This window comes from Culex pipiens, chromosome 3 (genome assembly GCF_016801865.2).
Source record: "Culex pipiens pallens isolate TS chromosome 3, TS_CPP_V2, whole genome shotgun sequence".
NCBI lineage: Eukaryota > Metazoa > Arthropoda > Insecta > Diptera > Culicidae > Culex > Culex pipiens.
The window spans coordinates 154,696,416-154,718,039 of record NC_068939.1 but is presented as its reverse complement, the minus strand read 5'-3'; the positions used below and the strand labels follow the sequence as shown (position 1 = coordinate 154,718,039).

The following is a 21,624-nucleotide window of genomic DNA, read 5'->3' as shown; positions in this document are numbered from 1 at the left end:
GTACCAAAAAAAGGTAAACAAATCACTTCGTGTATCGACCAATATTGACGTTTCCGCAAACAAATCTTGACTTTTTTTTTGATAAGGTCCTATAAACAAATGTAAACATTGAGTGTATCCCTTTCACACCTTATGTCAAAGTCCATCGGAGTAAGCGGGATACACTCAATGTTTACAATTGTTTATAGGACCTTATCAAAAAAAAGTCAAGAAATGCAAGCAGACAAACAAAGCAGGCAAAGCAAAGCATGACGTTATCAATTCAATATGCAAACTTGTAGGCGGAAATTGGTGAGAATCACAGTGACTATTAAAGTTATCTCGGCTTAAAAAAAAAACATTTTCAACGAAACTATTTTTTAAAGCACTATTTATACTATTAATTGAAAAAACTGTTTTCCAAAAAACTGACATGGACATTTTCTGGCTTACCCCAGTACATATTTTAAAAATATAAATCTTGAGACAATTCTTGTGGTTTGAATAATATTTCTAAATTTGTGCTATTGTGTTTCATATGTTTATGGGACCTAATAAAAAAAGTCTAGATTTCTAACTTAAATTAAAATCCTATAAATGTCGCTCCGGTTTTTTTTCTTCATTTTTCTTTTCTTTTTTTGCTTAGCTGAAAGTAAAAATTAAAATTTTCATAATTTATAAATTTGCTGATTAAATTTTTAAACAATTTTAAATCAAACATTTAAAAATTTAAAATTCTCTAATTTTTTTTTGTTCAAGAAATAGAAATTAATTTGAAAATTCAAAAAAGTTTCTTTGAAAATGAAATAATGCCAAATGTTTTACATTTATTTTTTTTAATTTTCTTAATATTGAATTTCAAATTTAAGTTTATGTTTGCTTGCTTTAAAAAAAATGTTTTTGCAATCTCTTGTCGGAGGGAATGAATGCTTTTTGCGGTGGCTTGTGATAATAAATTCCCTGCTTATTCTAAGCAATCGAATCCAGAAGGAAAAAGATCATCAGTTGTGTTGGTCCGAACCGAGATTTGAACCCCGATTACGAGGCGGAAGCGTTACCATTCCTTTTTTTTAATGAGTGAGAAAGTACCCAAAAAGTTTAAACCAAAATAAAAACACAAAAATTAAATCACAACTTAAAGCCAACAAAAATTGGTCTTTCCTGCTAATTTTTTAAATTTCAGTTAGAGAGAGAACGCGAATGCGATGATTTCTCTCTTCATTACAAGTTTTGAGACGTGCGAAAAAGTTTTGAGAGTGCAAAAACTGCTGCTGCCGTGAGAGAGAAACGCGTTATCAAGAATGCTCAAAAAGCACCGAATCGTGATTTTGCCGGAGAGCGTGTTGCTGCCTCGCTCTCTCTGTGCATACAAATTCGTCAAACTTAGTTGATCGCGAACAGACTTTTCGTTGAAATTAAAAACCCAAAAATCATCTAGTTCAAAAGTGGACACTGCCATCACCGTTCAAGCAACAAAAACAACAGTTTCTGATCCTGCTCCGCTAGGGAAGCCTAACAAAACGCAATCAATTTTGTATAGAAGAAAAAAAAATCACTAAACGATAGCAAAAAAAACAAATTTGGGATAAAAGTAAACGCAAAAAAAATTGGTGCTGTTAAATAGAGACACGACGAAGAAGAAAAAAACAAAACGCAGGCTTACGCTCACAACTTAATCACACGAACTCAGTTTTTTGTACGACAGTGAAACTTTTGCAGCAAAACTATTAATTACCTACTACTTGAATAAATAAAAATACTCTCTCGCAAACAAATGAGGTTGAAGCCCCAGAACAGGCAACTTACTTACTGGCAACTAAATTCAACTCAGTAAGAGCAGAAAAAATGATAAAATAAATAAATAAATAAATAAGTAAGCCAATGAAAGAGGGGTATAATCTAAGCCGTAGTCGAGAACAGAACAAACTCTTCATAGCTAAATGGAAACATAATCGGCAAATTGCCACGAGCGATGTCGTGGTGAAGGTTTATTAGGCAAAACTTTGAAAAAGATAAAAGGCACAAATTTGTAAACTATCCCGTTTCCAAACCCAGTTTAGGAAGACTCATTTCCGGGTAGGCAACTAACTTTTAATGAATTGAAGAGGTTAAAATCAAGAATCTTGAAATGCACATTAGATAGGCGAAATCAAAGCGGAAATAAGAGCAAGTTATGTATTTATGATTTTTATTTCCAACTGAAATAAGGCTACTAAAGAAACAAGTGTAAGAAATTGGGAAACGGACGGTGAAATTAATGGATAAAATTAGTGTAAGCGAAAAAAAAACACACACACAATAAATAATGAGAAAACAATACCGACTACGTTTCGTACTTTATAACACAACCTTAGGCCATCCAAAAAAGAAATACACACACACAGACACACAAACACAAACAAATTAATTTAAAAACGTGCGAAAATTGCGATGAAAAAAAAAACAAGGTTTGTTGAGAGAAAGAAAACGAATAAATTAAAAATCGTACTCATAACAAAATAACGAATCAACAGTAGTTTTACTACAGAGAAGAATACGAAAAGAAAACCAGTTTTTGGAGAGACATTGTTAACACCGTTTCATTATTTTTATTTTGTCTGGTTTGTTGATTGCATTTCGTTTGGTTCTTACTTATTTATTCATTTATTTGTGTATGGTTTAGTTAGAAAGCATTTTTTCGCAAAACACCCACCCTCCTGTTTTATACACCATATCAAAAAAAGCCTCTGCATTTGTTTGCTTGGAGTTGTTTTATTTATTCGCTGATTAGTTCTGTTTTGTTATGTATAGTAGGTATAGTCTATTATTAGTTTTAATGTTATGTTTAACACATAGGTTAAGTTTGATCAAAACCACATTGGCTTTGTACATTTTGATTGTTAGTTGTTGTACTTGTAAAACGGGTTTGTAAATAATTCACTCACACCACATGGGTCTTGTGAGTTTAACACGATTGGTGTGGTTACTACCTTCTAACTAGCTTTAACTCATTCGTTTTGGTAAGTACTAACATGCATGCTTTGATATAAAAACTAAAACATATTATCTGTTGTAATTAACATTGTCATAATTGTCCTAAGGAAAAGTTCTCAATTTATACTGAAAAAGTGACAAAACAGTGGAATAGAGGTGAATTTACACATATTTTTAGGTAAAATTACACATAAAAGATGTACCTATCCCCAGATGTAATAGTACCATGATTTGTTTTACGGTGTATTTCATTGCTTCACCAATACAAGGCTTCAAACAATTTTAGAAGCTTTACATACAAAAATACTTCGTGAATATTCGAAAATCTGTTTCTTTTAGAGGAATTTTCTTATCGATTCGGTGTTTTCGACAGTTGTAGGTATTGATAAGAACTTTATTTGCCTTTTTTTAATCATCAATTTTTTTACAAAAAAAATAATTTCTCAAAATTCATTTTTTTTCTCAATTTTTGAATTTGAACATTTGGGGAGAAAACCTACACATTTTGAAATAAACACTAACCACAATTTTGCAACCGAGTCGCATTAAATAATGGTCTTTAGAAAAAATAGAAAATGAAGTCATATTTTTTTTGACATCATTTTTTAATATAAAATAAAACTTTGCGAAAATTTCGATAGCGTACGCCGTTTTAAACATATAAAACCACGTAAAAAATGATTCAAACTGTTTATTTTTTCAAAAATAGCAGATCTAAAGCCGCCATTAGACAATCACAAACAAACAAACAACAAACAGTTTGTTTGCCCATTACACTACAGCAAACATGTTTGGCAAACTTTTTGGGGAAAAGTTTGGGCAAACTAACACGCTTATAGACTTTTGGAAATTTTTGATAATCATGTTCTATTATTTAAAAAATAATATTTCTTTTAGCATATTACGGTATTTCTGTGTGTTTCCTTTGTTAAACAGGTATGAAAATCAACATACCGTTTATATTACATGTATAACCTCAATTCTTAAATTAATAGTTCTTTATACTGTTCCGCCCGTGTGGATCAATCGGACCGCGCACTGGACTCACAATCCAGAGGTCGCTGGTTCGAATCCCGCGGCGGGCGCTCTAAAATTCTTTGTGTAAATATGGGTATTCGGCGCCGTCGCTCCGTGCCATACTTTCATACACTAAGAAGCCCAGGGCGGCGAAGTCCTTATAGATAAAAAGGAAGACACTAGTGGTTGGTACTAGTAGCAATGGTGGCTGACAGCTATAAAGTCAACTTCGTTTTTTTTTTTTTTATACTGAAAATTACTTATGAAGCACAAATTAAAGCAAAAACTTCGAAATATTATGAAAAATAAAATAAAAACATAATATTTGTGAAGCAAAACACAGTATAAATTTACTATTTATTTTTTACTACCCGGGCAGACGGTAATAACAAAATTCATGCCATTTCAATAACAAATACTGTTAAAATAACAAAAAGTGTTATGGAATATTCTTGCAAAATCCATTTTTGCATAAGAGTTTAATAACAGTTTATGTTATCATAACAAAATTTGTCATTGGTCTGATATTGGTTGAGAGCCAAAACAACTTGGGAATAACATTTTTTGTTATGGAAGAATACCTCCAACTGTTATTGGGATGATCGGATTAGTTGTTAAAATAACAAAAAATAATAACAAAGATTTGTTCGAAGAATAACTAAAAATGTTATTAGTCTGTTATTACAATAACAATCCAATAACAAAAAAAAATCATAACGGCGAATAACAAATCTTGTTAACATAACATAAAATGTTATTGGCCTAGTATTTGCAATTATCAAAAAATGTTATTCCCACGTTAATTCCGTCTGCTCGGGTAAATTCATCACGGGTAATTAAACATGCTGTGCCTGTTTAAAAGTTTTTTAGGTCTATCACAATAATATTTATATATGTAGTCAAATAATTTATTCAAAGTCAAATAATATATTTATAGTCAAATCATAATTTACATTTCGATAACCAAAACATTCTTTGTAAGAAGTACTTTTAATTCATTATCCTACACCTACACCTACACTTTCATTTGTAACCATATAAGTTACTTCTACCGGTTCGATTAATATTTTTACCAAAAAACACGGCTCTAAAATATTTAATGAAAAAAATAATAATATTTTATCGCAGGGCAACCATAAATTTACAGTGTAAAAGTTGTTTGCCAAACTCGCAAACAATATGGCGGAGCCGGCAAACTGTCAAACGCCAAAAAGGTGCTTGTCTTGTCTAGTTTATTTGTTTGTTTGTTTTGTTATAGTCTAATGGCCCTTTAAGTTGCACGGTATGACGGGAGCAAAATGTTATGAATCGATATGACTCATGGAAATTTGCGTTTTTCATAAGAAAAAAAACGTATTTTCCCATAGAAAGTACCATGGGAGGAGGCGCAAGGTGGCTCAAGAAAATTTTAATAATTTGTAAATAAGCCATACGGCAAATCCCCACGAAAACAGGAGTGGAAGCCTTGGCCAAAATGATTAGGGGAGAGTGGGGAGACTTGATCCCCTTTTTTTGTATCACACATAACTCTGTCAATTTCTCACAAAACTATGATCTTTTTGCATGAATTGAAAGCTTAAACATTCAACTATGTTTGGCTGATAAGGGTATTTCATCAGATAAACTCTTCGAATAATGCCAAGCTTTTTAAAAAAATATTTTAAACCGGCATTTTCAAAATGTTGGGGGTAATTTGATCCCCCTTTCAACATTTTGAAGAAATCTTAAGCAAAATGTTTCTTATTCATCCAAACTTTTAATTTTCTATAAGATACAGCAATTTCACATTAAACCTGTACGTTTGTGTTCAAAATATAACAAGTTTAGCATGTAAAATATTTAAAAACTTAAAATTTTCTTTTTTAGACCAAAATTGAGCATGTTTACAAAAGCTGGTAATTTTTGTTTACAAAACTTTTGAAAAATGGTTCAAACTGCAGTTAGTTATGTACAACTATACTAAAGGAAACTATGTACGAAAACCCAGCCAAATTATTTAATCTTGAGGCTGATTCCAGTGACTGTAAAAATGCAGGGATCAAGTCTCCCTAAACGCACTTTTTTAAACAATTGATTGTAAAAATAGTATGACGATAAATTTAACGTCAAATGCGTAAGGGTTTTGGAGTTGATATGTTTATCAAACAATTCATGCATAAAAAATATTTTTTTGAATAATTTTTGAGTGTTTTCTATACTTATCAAAACAAAGAAAAAAGATCTCTTGGAAGTTTTTTGCAGCACTTCTTAGAAAAATGTGTGTAACTCAATCCAAACATTTTTTAATTTTTTTCTTTGTTTTCTACAATGAGTTTTAGTCAATTTCGCACAACTTTCTAGAACAAAGCAAATTGTTTTACCCACATGCTGACGAGATACAGGCTTGGGATCAAGTCTCCCCGGGGATCAAGTCTCCCCACTCTCCCCTAGAACCGTATTTTTTGTTTGGTCATTAGCCATTAGGGTGACCTAGGCCGTGTTAAGGAGGTATCAGACTATGACAAACAAACAAACAAACTCGCCCTTTTTGTGTTTGACAGTTTGCCAAACTCGCAAACAAAGCCAAATGTATGCAGGCTGACGTTTCTGCAAACAAATGCCGGCAAACTGTCAAACTGTCAAAAAGTTTGTTTTTCATAGTATAAATTTCGTTGATTTCGCAAAAAAAAAAATCAAATTAAAGGTGATTCATTGTAAACTTTTTTTCAACAAGTTTATGCAATTTTCAAGAATATTTGTCATAAGAAATTACGTACCGTAAACCGGGGTGACTTTGATAGGTTGTAAATTTTTCCGCAACATGAAGAGTTCTAATCAAATTCGTACAGAATGGTATGGTGATTCCATACAGTTCCGTACGTTTTCCGTAGTTGTAAAGTTATTTAAATGTTTATAAAACAAATGTCGGTTGGAATTTTGAAACTTTATTCAATTTAAATAAGGCTATTTTGTTTAATCATATTCCAATTTTTTACAATTAACTTTCTTTTGATTCTAAATTCTCTTCAGGCTGAAAATTCCCCATTGGGGTTGTAAGTTGATAAATGAATCCTTCTGGGCTTTTGGAATCAACCAAATTCCGCTCTGGTCTATTACAATAGCTCCCATCGCATCTGAAATGGATCCGGAAATTCAAACCGGTAGCCAAACAAACCAAATGTAATTCCTTCCCCCAGCTTTTTGCATGTCGTCCATATCTAACTAACCCCTCGGGTAACTGGCCACAAATCGCTCTATTAACACTCCGTCCAAATCCATGCGTCGTCCACACTCAGAATGTCATCACCAGCTCGTTACTGCACGTTTAGCACACATAAAATAATCGTTCCGCGGGGCTTATCTGTGCTTAATCGGTCCCATCTGGTCCGACCACCACTGCCACAGCAAAAGCTCGGAGCTTTTTGGGCATTGGTTTGGTTTTGTGTTCCCACACCCCCCGAAATCGAACCCAAATCGAAAATGCGTTTTCTCCCATTTTAGAATGTGGTTCTGCGTCCTTCTTCTACAACGGCCACTGCTACTCGTCCTGCCCGGCCAGCACGTTCCCGGACACTAGCACCATGGAGCAGGATGAGAAGCAACAGCACCAGCAGCAACGACCCCTGCCGCCAGGATCCGTCCGTCGTCGTCGTCGAGGCAACAATTTGGACAATGAACCGCAGGAACGTGACACCCAACCTCAGCCGGGCCAGCAGCACCAACACTTTTGCATCCCATGTCACGCCACCTGCCTCGAGTGCAGCGGACCTGCCGCGAACCAGTGCACCGAGTGCCAGCCGGAATTTGCCTTCGACGGGCTGCGCCTATGCGTCACCATCAACCGTAAGCAACGACCCCAGGCATCCTCCGGAACCAATAAATCTTCAAACCAAACTGCAGCGACGTCGACGCTGGCCAACCCGGAGTCGGACGATAAGCGGTGGCTCCCGGCGGACTACCTCATTATGATAACCGTCGTCGGAGTGACGCTCGTGGCGGCCTTTGCCGGAATCTATCTGCTCTGGAGACGGTGCTTCCGGGGCGTTCTGCTCGCCACCGACCACCACCAGTACGACCGGGTTCAGACGTCGGATCCGGCGACCAGCGGAAGCCGCGGGGTGCCGTCGTACGCCGAGCTGGTGCGGGACGAGATCGATGACATCCTGGCGGAGAGTAGCTCCGAGGAGGAGGAGGAAGACGAGCACCACGATGGGCGAGAGTCGCGCTCGTTTATGCCGATTATTGCGCCGGTGGAGAGATGAGCAGCACAAGAATTGCATTTCAAACACAATAGGTACATCAGCTAACTAGGCAGTATTTACTTTTAATCAATCCTAAAGTGGTCTTAGCCGAACAAAGTTGTGAATAAATAATTATTTTAGCAGGTGTGTGTCTTTCGAATCGATGCAGCGTATCACATCCCACATTGGTAATTGCAATCAAGTATTTCTAGATTAAATTTTCAAAACAACCTATCCCTCATGGGTTTCCTATGCAGATAGGGCCTTTTGAAAATTTAATCAAGTATTTATGTAAGATTAAACAATGAGATGAGAAATGTGTTGTAGCTAAATAAATGGGATAAGCTGGTATTGTATTAGCAGAAGGCCTTTTTAAATAGTGAAGTCGCTTGGTCTTCAGTTAATTGGTCAATCTGTACTTCGACGTTGTTATGCTATCCTGCCGCACGTCGCTTTTTGAAGTTCCGATAAAAACGTTTTTTAATGTTTGGCCTTGATTAAACAAAAAAAAGAGCACGCATTGTAAACAATAACAAACACGTTTGCTTTGGTTGACCATTCTGTGCATTGTTCCGAAGTTTGGTTGAATGTGGTTGGTGGAGTCCCGAGTTATAATTAAAAAATGTTTACGGTAGTCGGGCTTGTACATGCGTCAAATGCGTTCTGACCTGAAATCCCTTTGGCCAGTTGTCGCACTTACATAAATTTTCAGGGTGTGTCAGGATAGCACGATAAGATTGTAACATCATTCATATGAAGAGTGACAACAATGCAGGAAGTTTTTTCGGTTGAAACGAATATCTCAGGATTGAAATCGAATTTTCGAGATCTGTGAAGGTCAAAAGGCTGCACAAATTGGCTTTCTTAACCAATTTGCCACAAAATGCACGTGCGACAAGATAGCACGACAACGACGACTTAAACAACATGTTGCGTGTCGGTTTCACCCATACAAGGCTCCATAAAGTGGCAGCTGTCCATACAAAAATGGTACGTAAATATTCGAAGATCTGTATTTATCTTATGAAGGAATTTTCTGATAGGTTTGGTGTCTTCGGCAAAGTTGTAGGTAATGATAAGAACTGCTCAGAGTTGGTGCACGGAAAAAAAATTGGGAGACTTTTTTTTACAAAATTTGAATTTCCCTAAAATCACATTTTCATTTAGTTTTTATTTTTTGGATGTGTTTTAGAGGACAAAAAACCGCCATATAAAAGCATGGAATTTTTTTTGCTCAAATACAGCGCATAAAACAGGGGTGCTCAAAGTTTTAGAGTGGCGGGCCAAATTAAAAGATTACATAACAGAACAGAATATTATTTTTTACCAACAGTTTTATTCACTTGTTGTGAAATTATGTGATCATTTCGAAAAAAAATATTTTTAAAATTTTGGAAGCAGGACTCAAAAACCCACGTTTTTAAATACCTTGGAAAAAAGTAAGTTTGATCCACGAGAACAAAAATTACGAAAGTCCATACATTTTTGGCAGGTTGCTCAAACGAAACCATAACAACGTTTTTACCTAGGTATTTAAAAACGTGGGTTTTATAGAAAACCTAGATGTTTGGGTATCAAAAGATCGGAAATTTTATGCCCTTTCCGATGCCACATAGGTTGACTTGTGAATCGTGGACAGATTCGGATGCAGACGGATTTTTCGACGACGTAATTCCGGGTTGGTGCGAAATTCCAAAATAAATATAGGTATTCGGTGCCCTCTCCCCGTGCCCATACCTTCACACTTAGGAGACCCGGGAGGCAGAGTCTTGTCGCAAAAAGAACGATACACGCCTGTGGATCCGTTGACGAAACCGCAAGGTTTAAGAGGGCCACATTATAAGGTGTTACGTCGATTCCGTTTTTTTTCGAAATTCCAACGAAAAATCTATTCTATCGATACAAAGACCCCCAAAACGGTGTTATACCCACTCCAAAATGTTTATTTAGCAATTCTATGGTAATATATTGACATTTAGTTAAATTAAAAGTTTGCAAAATTAAGTTTAGATAAGTTTTATATAGAATTTCCAGAGTTATATAAACTTTTATACTAAGTAGTTAGTAAACTTTATATTCAATCTAAATTATTATTTTTAATTGCACTCAAAAAAGAAGAAAAACAAGGGAAATTGTACAGTAATGTAGGACAAAGTTGATAGGTAGAAAATGCTTAATGATTTATGCTTTTCGCTGGCACTTTTTCCCGACATTTTTATTTTATTGCATTTTTTTAAACACAGGAGGTGTGTTTGTAACTTCTGGATTTTATAGAAAACCTAAATAAAAATATATATAAGAAGAATGGAAATTGTATGCTTTATCTGATAACACATGAAGTGACATGTAAGAAAAAGAACGGTTCCGGATTTTCCGACGACGTTATTCGGAGTGAAAACAATGTTTTGGATAAAATTGAAATGTTAGTAAATTTAGAATTCAAACTAACGGGATCCAGGATAACTAAAAAAATCGTCAGTAAACTTTCACTCTTCAAAAATACAGAAACCCGCTCCTGTGTTATTCGGAGATAAGATTCCAGCCAAAACAAATTGTTAAAAAACACTGACCAACAAAAAATGACAAAAATGACTGCGCAGGCTCAACTCGAGGGAAAGCATAAACTTTGGGGTCCCCAGAAACACGTGCACTTTGAATTTTTCAAAAATGTTTAGACAGGGCTGAATGGTTGTTGTCTGAAGAATTAGGGCGGTTCGTCGCCTTTACAAACAAGCAAAAATTGCACGCAATATGTGGGAGTAGCGAACAGCACTAACTCGCTATACAAACTTTGGACAAAAACCATTCGGCCCTATCTATTTTTTTTTTTAAATTCAAAGTGCACGTGTTTCTGGGGACCCCAAAGTTTATGCTTCCCCTCGAGTTGAGCCTGCGCAGAAATTTTGTTGGTCGATGTAATTGCCGTTTATATTTTCCTTCTTTTTTCCCTTCCACAGTCAGCCAAAGTCGCGTGGCATAGAGTATAAACACAACGCACTTTTGAGATTAAAGCATACCGTGTGGTCGGGTGAGAGTAATCCTTTATGTTTTTCTTATCAGTTTTTACTACTGGTTGACCTCAACCTTGGTGAAATGGTGCGTTGAATAGACTAGAAAGGAAATTACACAGTAAATAGTAAAAACTGGCTCATGCCTTATATTTATGAATCAAAATGCAAATCCAAAATGTTTTTATTTGGACAATTAAATTGTTTGTCACAAAATCTTCAATGTTTTATCTAGCCATAGTACATAAAGAAAAATTACAAAGAATAAACAATGTATGCAAAAATAGTGTCAAAAGCAAAATTACTTACCCCATACGTGGATTCTTTGACCATTTATGAGTAGATAAGGTGATCGATAAGCTTGTTTTCGACTAGTCACAAATATTTTCTAATTTTAATTTATATGCGTAGCGGACCACTTGCGAAGTTGGCAACGACTTTCAGATTTACAGTATGTAAAAAAAGTATTTACACCCCTTGGGCACTATGCACATTTTGTGATGAAACATGTAAACAATTTAAAGTTTGACAGAAACCTAGTACTACGTTTTGTTCAGAAACTCATGCCGAACATTTTGCTACAAAAAGCTCATGAAAAGATGATTTCCATAAAAATTAATATAACAAATACTATTACAAAAATCAAAAAAGTTATTTGTTGACAAATCACCATAAATCCAGTCTCTCAACTCCAAATTGGGCATCTTTGACTGATTAAGACAACTCAATTAAATTAGATGAGGTCAACTCAGTTCAACTCAGTTTGAACACGCGCCACAACAATTCCGCATCATTTCAGAAGCAATTATCAATTCGTTGATTTTTTGTTTTCGCTCAAGCATTATTTCCAGACTGCAGGTCAGGATCAACAAAATTCGACAGACAAATCTAGTTGCTCAAGTTGGTGCAGGTTGACCCAGCCAGAATGGCTGATAAGCAAGAAAAAAAATTCAACAGATTACTTTAGAAAATGTTGAGCTTGTCCTGCACCAAAAGAACAAAAACAGATTAGTATACAATTGACTTTCGTTGTGCTAGGACGTGGATGCTGAAGGAACAAAAAGCTTAAAAATTTCAACAGAATAAAATTCGTGACTGTCTGTTGTGATAACAGTTTCAACCGGATGGATCGACGGATTCCCGACTCAATCGGTACGGTCGGTTTCAAATCGACGCCCCCAGATAACGACTTCAACTGCAACTATCTGGCCACGCCCACCAAACTTAACGGTGAAGAGCACGTGGCGCTGGTTTGGCGCAATGTGCGCGTTAGTTGTACGCTTACCGGAGGATGCAGTTACATTATCCGCGATGTCAGTGGAGCGCTCCAACCGGGCAGCCTGGTGGCCCTGATGGGACCGAGCGGAGCGGGGAAAAGTACCCTGATGACGGCGTTGGCCCACCGGAGTGCAGGTGTGTAGACAGGGGGATGAGCATTTGAGCGTTTGATTTTAGCTTCTTTTTGTTTGTTTTTAATGGTGATTCAGGTAGAAATTGTGTAATTCAAAACTAATGTTATATTTTTTTAAATGTTTCATAAATCAACTTCAAAGTACGTTTTTCAATAGAGCAATTCCAGCCCAAAACAGGATTTTTTTATGTACTTTTTTCTCGACCCTCTCCGATTCCAATGAAACTTTGTAGACATGTTATCCTAGGCATATATAAGCCATTTTCGTGTATATCGAGCCAGTGTTTTAAATATTTTTGTATTTCGTAATTTAAATATTGCTGTTGCATCGTATCAAAAAGTGGTCAAAGACAAACTTGTAGGAAATTTGACGGGCTTTCCGAAAAAAATACACTGAAAGAAAAAAACACTCCACTTTTATGAGATTTTTTGATTTTTAAGTTTAAAAGTCAAATTTGAAGGTGAGCCCACGATTTTTTTTCGTTCAAAATTTTTGTGAAAATAGCCTAAGATGTTACAAAAAGACTCACGAAAAATGCAGGATGGAGCAACTCACCTAAAAAAATACAAAAATCATTTACTGAAACTGTTTTTTTTTTCAAAAGTGCTCTAAACGTCAAAATTTTCAAAAACCGAACACGAGAGTCGATTCTCCAGACAATTTTACATAAAAGTCTCCATATTGACCATTGTCCTAAGTCCAATCCTTGTGAAGTTACAGCGGTTTTAAAAATAAAAATGTTGAAAAAATAGGTTTTTTGATGGTTTTTGGCAATTTCTATATGACAGACTTAATTTTTCAGTCTCGAAAATATGTTTAACGGAAAGCTCGTCAAATTTCCCATAAGCTTGACCACATTTCAATTGGATGTATGGGCTTACAGATATAAGCTAATTACATTGCTCATAACTGAAAACATAATATTTTTTCAGTGTAGTGTACTGCCGTTCTACGCATAATTGTCCCATGTTCGAAAAAGTGCAACTGGGAAAAACGCGATTGAAATTTTTCGACCGATTTCTGTGTTTCTACGCATAATTGTCCCGTGGGTCCCTGCTCGCCCTATATGTCCCTAATCGTCCCAGTTAGCAGTGTATCACTCTTAGTTGTTGTCCCCTTGTAATACAGCAGGTAAACAAGATACAATGCTTCGTAAAACTATTGATTCCGTGACAGAAAATACTTGGTGGGACAATTATGCGTAGAATTGTAACAATGGGACAAACAGACTTGGTGTTGTTTTTGCAGTTTTTCCGAACAAAGTACCAGATTTTATGGGTTTTACTAAAAGTATACGTCAAACTAAACTTAAAAAAGCTAAAAAGTCAGAATCGTCAAAAAATGACATGGGACAATTATGCGTAGAACGGCAGTGTAGTAACCTGGATAGTAAATTAGCTTATATCTGCAAGCCCATGCATCCAATTGAAATGTGGTCAAAGACAAACTTATGGGAAATTTGACGAGCTTTCCGGTAAAAATATTTTCGAGACTGAAAAATCAAGTCTGTCATATAGAAATTGCCAAAAACCATCAAAAAACCTATTTTTTCAACATTTTTATTTTTAAAACCGCTGTATCTTTATAAGGATTGGACTTAGGACAATGGTCAATATGGAGACTTTTATGTAAAATTGTCTGGAGAATCGACTCTCGTGTTCGATTTTTGAAAATTTTGTTTCAGTAAATGATTTTTGTATTTTTTTAGGTGAGTTGCTCCATCCTGCATTTTTCGTGAGTCTTTTTGTAACATCTTAGGCTATTTTCACAAAAATTTTGAACGAAAAAAAATCGTGGGCTCACCTTCAAATTTGACTTTTAAACTTAAAAATCAAAAAATCTCATAAAAGTGGAGTGTTTTTTTCTTTCAGTGTATTTTTTTCGGAAAGCCCGTCAAATTTCCTACAAGTTTGTCTTTGACCACTTTTTGATACGATGCAACAGCAATATTTAAATTACGAAATACAAAAATATTTAAAACACTTACGCCCTTCTCAAATGTCATTATCGAGTGTAACTGGCTCGATGTACACGAAAATGGCTTATATATGCCTAGGATAACATGTCTACAAAGTTTCATTGAAATCGGAGAGGGTCGGGTACAACCAATTCCCTATTTGACATGGAATTGCTCAATAAATAGATTTTTTTCCTAAAATTATTTTTATTGAGTTCTTTTCGGTACTGGAACCTGGTTAGTACCGAGTCGGCTTTTGTAATTACATTTTACTTAAAGCTAAGAGTAATTACAGAGGAATTTGTGTGTAAATGTTAATGGGAGGGGAGCCGATTACCCGCGGCCTACTCGGGGTTAGTAGGTAATAAATAGATTTTGCTATTATTCTTTTTAGATAAATTCGAGTTTAGCGACCCCAAGTGAATTAAACTTGAGCCATAGTTAGCCATAGCCACGAAATAAATAATGTCGGATCCATTTTAATATCATATTTGAGCTTGACGACCTCAAAACAGTCATGCTTTTGAACGGGTTCTCCGTTCGTTCAAGTTCACACAGCAGCAAGAAAAATAACAGCTCTGAGAACGAACGCTCGTCTCTAAGAAACGTTCGTTCAGTAGGCTTTTTTGAAACGAACGGAGAACCCAGTTCAGAACTTCAACATTTTCCTTTGATCAGACCTCAGTAGACTAGCTAAACTTCATTGACTGTTCATCATCTGTGTACATAGCAGTACTGCTAGCTTAGTGGTAACAATTAGGTTTAGAAATCAGAGGTAGTGAGTTCGAATCTCTTTTTTCCTGAACTAGAAAAGCATTGTTTTTTTTTTTAATCACGGTGGCAATAAGTTTTCGTCTCCATTTTAGTTAGGGAGCTTTTTGCTTTTTAACCGTTTCATTTAGTCTCCTTAGCCTCCCAGCTGGAGTGTCCCTTGATTTGTATAAAAGGTAATTTCAGTCGTCGTCAAAAAGTTGGTATCCAACCATACACAAAAATATAATATAATATAATTCAAAAAATTGAGATTCGAACTCACTTCCTTTGATTACTGTTATTGCATGTTACCACCGAGCTAACTAAGCTCTCTACAAATCATTCTACTGAATGTTTATTTTGAGTTTAACAGTTGCCATAGAGAGCCTGGCTACAGGCGGTTCACAGAACGCGTTCCAAACTTTGAAGAGAACGGCACGAAAAAGTGACGTTCTGTTTTTGGAACGAAAAGCAATGGCTCCTGCGCGGTGGGTTCAGTTCGTTTTGAAGAAAGAGAACGAACGCAGAACGGGTTCCGTTCAAATTGCATGACTGCCTCAAAATAAGGCAACGAAGAAGATTATTTTTTCATAATTCGCTGGTCAACGTGAATTTGTTGCGAGGACTTCGGATAATCGAGCTTGTAGTGTAATGTTTGAATAAGTAAATTAAAAGTTAACTTTTTTTTTTTACTTCAAATATAATATGTTTTTGAGGTTTTAAGGATACACAGCAACCAAGGAAGTTGTTTTCTTCTTATTCCAAAATTTTCGAACTTACGGGCGTACAGACCCTTACCCAAACATATCAAAAACTCTCAATAAAATACTTCCTTTGGGAAATTGAGTTTTAGTGAAAAAAAAAATTAGCAAAAAAATCGGCATTTTTTCCGTGTACCTATATTTGTCATCAATACCAACACTTTTGCCGAAGACACCAAATTGATCAGAAAGTTACAAAAAAGTTACACATTTTCGAATGTTTACGTACCGTAAAACGGGGTGACTTTGATAGGACTTCAATTTGTTTTTGGAATATTTTCGAACAGGTAAGGTTTTTCTCAAGATTATTATTTTTAAAACATGTACTGGGGTAGGACACACAAAGTCTATGCACTATTTCGGAAAAAAAAGTTTTTTCAATAATGTTTAGAAAAATAGTTACGTTAAAAAATTTTAGTGTTAATTCCGGGCTGACTTTGATAGTCATAGTTTTTCTTGTTAAAATCATATTTAAGATGTTCAAACTTTATTTGTACGCTAAATGTACCATCACTAAAGTAGCTGATATAGTTTTAAGAAAAAAAAAATCAATGTTGATATTTAGTTAACTATGTGTATAAGCTTTTAGCAAAATACATATAAATTTTAGGTAAAATTGTTAAAAAGTCGGAATTTTGCCTGAAATTTGTAAAAACTTGTTTTGTTTATAAAATTATCGATTTATATTGCATTTTATACTGAATTTCAAGCACGAATCACAGATTTTCACATTTTACATGAAATTTGTTCAACTGAAATTGTCAATAAAGTTGGTGATTTTTTTAATTGTGTTTCAAAAACAAAATATTATTTATTATTTACAATTTTTTTTAACCTTCCGGGGGGACGGTTTTACGGTACCGTAAAACGGGGTGACATTGATAGCCGGGGTGACTTTGATAGGTTTGCGATTTTTCCGCAAAATGAAGAGTACAGTTAAAATACGTAAGGAATGGTTTAAAAGCATACTGACCGTGGTAGAGAAGTGTTCGAAGAACCTCAACAAGAATTTTTCATAAAATTTTGACAAGTTTAAAAAGTTAGTTAAGTATAGTTAAGAAAATGTTGATGAAAGTCATTATTTTAAACTACTCAAAATGTCATGATTTTCTCAATGAACATGATTTTGAATCGGAAAGCGGAATGGATTTTCGGATTCTTTGGACAATTTTCCACTAGGAGAAGGTTAAAAAAAATGTAAATAATAAATAATATTTTGTTTTTGAAACACAATTAAAAAAATCACCAACTTTATTGGCAATTTCAGTTGAACAAATTTCATGTAAAATGTGAAAATCTGTGATTCGTGCTTGAAATTCAGTATAAAATGCAATATAAATCGATAATTTTATAAACAAAACAAGTTTTTACAAATTTCAGGCAAAATTCCGACTTTTTAACAATTTTACCTAAAATTTTAATGTATTTTGCTAAAAGCTTATACACATAGTTAACTAAATATCAACATTGATTTTTTTTTCTTTAAACTATATCAGCTACTTTAGTGATGGTACATTTAGCGTACAAATAAAGTTTGAACATCTTAAATATGAATTAACACTAAAATTTTTTAACGTAACTATTTTTCTAAACATTATTGAAAAAACTTTTTTTCCGAAATAGTGCATAGACTTTGTGTGTCCTACCCCAGTACATGTTTTAAAAATAATAATCTTGAGAAAAACCTTACCTGTTCGAAAATATTCCAAAAACAAATTGAAATCCTATCAAAGTCACCCCGGTTTACGGTACCATTTTTGAATGGACAGCTGCCAAATTTGTATGGAGACTTGTATGGGTGAACCAATGACACAGAATAGCTTCTTTGGTCACAGGAAAGCCCCCCACAAAATTGGCTTAACCAAATAAAAAAATACAAAAAAAATGAAAAGGGTCGAAATCAGCTAATTTCGTAGAGAATTGCTTCATCTTTTGAGGTATGGCACAGGTCGAATTTTTGCTTTTATCCTTAACGACTGAATTCCTCCCCCTTCCAGCAAACACCCTCGTCTCCGGCAGCATCCTGCTCAACGGCCAACACGTGGGCCCCTCAATGTACGACGTCAGCGGCTTCATCTACCAGGACGAGCTGTTCTACGCGTCGATAACCGTCAGCGAGCACCTCCACCTGATGGCCCACCTCAAGCTGGGCCGCTCGCTAGCCGCACCCGATCGTAACGAGCTGGTCCGCGAGCTGCTTTGCCGAACGGGGCTGACCAAGTGCGCCCACACCCGAATAGGGGAGGTTGGCCAGGGCAAGACGCTCTCGGGCGGGGAGAAGAAGCGACTGGCGTTCGCGAGTGAGTTGCTGTCGCGGCCGAAGATTCTTTTTTGTGACGAACCGACCACCGGGCTGGATTCTTATAGTGCGGGGCAGTTGGTGGCGATGATGCGGGACTTGACTCGAGGGGGGACTTCGGTGCTGTGTACGATCCATCAACCTTCGGACGAGCTGTTTCACATGTTTGACAGCGTGATGCTGTTGGCGAATGGACGCGTTGGTTATTTGGGGAGTCCACGCGGTGCTACCGGTTACTTTGAACGGTTGGGATTGGTTTGTCCTGGGAGCAGCACTACGGCGGAGTTCCTGCTGAAGAGTTTGTCAAATAGGAGGGAATGTCGGGGGATGAAGAGTTTGAAGCCGGAAGCTATTTGCGATCGGTATCTGCAGAGTGAGCAGTTTCAGCAGCAGGAGCTGGTGATCAACTCGGAGATTTTCCTTTCTCAGTACGGATACAGAAAGAGGTGCTTGAAGCGACGGAAGCAAGATGGCCGTTCATGTTGGTTCTACACGCTGTACTACCTGATGAAGCGGAACTTCCTGCAGTCCCATCGAGATCCTACCCTGCAGTACATGAAGCTGGCGCAGCGAATAGTTATAGCCCTGCTAGTGGGACTCTGCTTTTCCAACACGATCGACCTGACCCAGGCTGGAGCGCAAGCCGTGCAGGGCATCATCTTCCTGATCGTGTCGGAGAACACCTTTCTGCCGATGTACGCCATGCTCGCCGTCTTTCCCGAGTCCTTTCCGCTGTTTCTGCGCGAGCGTAAGGCCAACCTGTACGGGACGATGCAGTTCTACGTGGCGCAGATCTTGGCGATGGTGAGTCGTACCATTTTGATTATTGCGAGATGAACCGTAACGCTTCACATTCCAGCTCCCCTTCGTCCTGCTCGAGTCGTTGAGCTTCATACTGATCGTGTACTATCTGGCGCATCTGCGGCCAACGCTGCTCGGTCTGCTGTGCACCGTCGGAACCAGCGTGCTCGTAATGAACATCTCGCTGGCCTGCGGCTGCTTCTTCTCCACCTTGTTCCCATCGGTGCCGATGGCCATGTCCTATCTGGTACCCTTTGATTACATTCTCATGATCACGTCGGGAATTTTCATCAAAATCAGGTATATTCTTCAAAGAACTCAAAACTGAATTTTACTCATAATTCCAACTCAACAGATCAATGCCAGTGGTCCTGCGATGGCTCCCGTTCGTGTCGTGGATGATGTTTGCCACCGAGGCCATTTCGATTGCCCAGTGGGACGGAATCGAACATTTGAGTAAACTTTACCACAATTTGTCAAAATTATTGTTCTTTTAAATATCCAAAATTTCCTTAACAGATTGTACGGGAGTTCCGCGGGCGGCCTGCCACCACAGCGGCGAGGACGTCCTGAGTCAGTACTCGTTTGCGCGGGAGCATCTCCGGACGGATCTGAGCGCGCTGGTTGGGCAGTACTTTCTGTTTCACGCCCTAGCGGTGCTGTGCCTGATGAGGCGCGCAAACAGGAGTTAGAGTTAGGAAAAAGTAAAATTACGAGTGAAGAGTTTTGTGTTAGCGTACATTTTTAGTCTATGTTTTTAAGTTGTTTCTCTTAATAATTATTTTTGTTAGTTATTAGTAAGCATTATTAGCTCACAATTTGTATAACGTTGACATTTTCTTTAAGGTAGGAATAAGGTAAATGTATGACCATTTTATCAAAGGTTGAACAATAAAATTATTACGCTGCAAAAATGCAAACAGTTTTATTCTTGTTGTCTTTAAATTTTAACAATTATTTCAACTGAAAATAAAAAAAAAAACAATCCATGTAAAAAAAAAGACCTAGATTTTTCAGATGTTCTTTATTTTTAATTTTTTTTTTTAGTTTCTAAATTTTCTTATTTTTTTAAATGTTCAAAATTTAAAAAACAGAACTTTCTAGATGTTTTAATTTTCTTCAAGTACCTATCTAAAGTTTTTAAATTTTCAAAATCTTCTACTTGTTTAAAACAAATATTTTGTTCTAAATTTTCTAATTTTTTTCATTTTCTAAATTTTCTATTTTTTTTCTTTTTTTCATATTCAAATTTTGAAAAAAAAAATAAATTTCCTGAATTCCTGAAAATTTAAAAATAATGTCAAAATTTTCTAAAATTTTCTATTTTTTTTTACTATCTCTATATTTTCTAGATTTTTTAGATGGTCGTCATTTTCTAAGTTTTATGAATTTTCTTTATTTTCCTGATTTTCTTAATATTCATTTTTTTTAATTTTCTGTATTTTCTTAAGTTTCTAAATTTTCTTAAGTTTCTAAAATTTCTTAAGTTTTTAAATTTTCTTATTTTTTTAAATGTTTTGAACATTTAAAAAAAAACTAAATTTTCTAGATGTTTTTCATTTTTTAAACTATCGAAAGTTTCTAAATTTTCAAATATTCTTCTTGATTTAAAAAAATTAAAATTTTCAATTTTTTTTTTAATTTTCAATTTTTTATAAATGTTAAAATTAAAAAAAAAATTTTGGATGTTTTTAATTTTTTAGTTTCTAAATTTTCTAAATCTTTTAAATAAAAAAAAATCTAACATTTCTAAAATTTATAATTTTTTTTATTTCACTAAATTTTCTAGATTTTTTAGATGTTTTCATTTTCTATATTTTCCTGATTTTCGATTTTTCAATTTTCTTAATATTTCTGTATTTTCTTAAGTATTTTCTAAATTTTCTAGATGTTTGCCATTTTTTCAGTATCTAGTAGTTTTTAAATTTTCTAAACTTAAAAAATGTCCTAATTTTCTAAATTTTATATTTTTTTCTAAATTTTAATTTTTTTTTATTTTCAAAATAAAAAAAAACATCTTATTTTTTATGTTTTTAAATTTTTTAGATACTAAATTTTCTAAATCTTCTAAATTAAAAAAAAGTCAAAACTTTCGAAAATTTCTAAACATTCTAAAATTTATAAAAATTTTAATTTTTCTAAATATCTAATTGCTCTAAATTTTCTAAATTTATCAAATTTTCAAAATTTTCTTAAGTTTCTAAATTTCCTAAATTATCTTTTTTTATGTTGAACATTAAAAAAAAATCTGAATTTTCTAGATGTATTTTCATATTTTAAAGTTTAAATTTTTCTAAATCTTCTAATCTTTAAAAAAATCTAATTCTTGTTATTTATTTTTTCATTTTCTAAATTTTCTAAATTTACTAAATTCGCAATTCGCAATTTTCAGTGTAAGAACGGGCCTTGACCGATCTTATGCACCAGGTTCCCGACGAACACGC

General features: G+C 35.2%; 2 protein-coding genes across 3 annotated transcripts in view; both read left to right on the top strand.

Annotated features, from left to right (window-relative positions):
• LOC120418183 (furin-like protease 1) overlaps positions 1 to 8,233 on the top strand; it is a 404,647-nt gene extending 396,414 nt beyond the window's left edge. For both annotated transcript variants that reach the window (XM_052711106.1, XM_039580483.2), the window contains exon 13: positions 7,450 to 8,233. In XM_052711106.1, the coding sequence (XP_052567066.1) occupies positions 7,450 to 8,210 (761 nt within the window). In that variant the 3' untranslated portion in view covers positions 8,211 to 8,233. The remainder of the gene's footprint in view (positions 1 to 7,449) is intronic.
• Positions 8,234 to 12,285: 4,052 nt separating this feature from the next.
• LOC120418174 (protein scarlet-like) lies at positions 12,286 to 19,961 on the top strand. Its single transcript, XM_039580474.2, has 5 exons — positions 12,286 to 12,610; positions 18,078 to 19,183; positions 19,239 to 19,480; positions 19,536 to 19,636; positions 19,700 to 19,961. The coding sequence occupies exons 1-5, from the start codon at positions 12,322 to 12,324 to the stop codon at positions 19,870 to 19,872; spliced, it is 1,911 nt and encodes a 636-aa protein (XP_039436408.1). The 5' UTR covers positions 12,286 to 12,321; the 3' UTR covers positions 19,873 to 19,961.
• Positions 19,962 to 21,624: the final 1,663 nt, after the last annotated feature.

Bases quoted from the DNA above. Each gene is read 5' to 3' on its own strand.
- LOC120418174 (XM_039580474.2), top strand. From the start codon at position 12,322: ATGGATCGACGGATTCCCGACTCAATCGGTACGGTCGGTTTCAAATCG. The intron at 12,611-18,077 runs GTGTGTAGACAG...TCCCCCTTCCAG, and splicing joins GTTGGCCCACCGGAGTGCAG to CAAACACCCTCGTCTCCGGC. The intron at 19,637-19,699 runs GTAAACTTTACC...TTTCCTTAACAG, and splicing joins GGACGGAATCGAACATTTGA to ATTGTACGGGAGTTCCGCGG.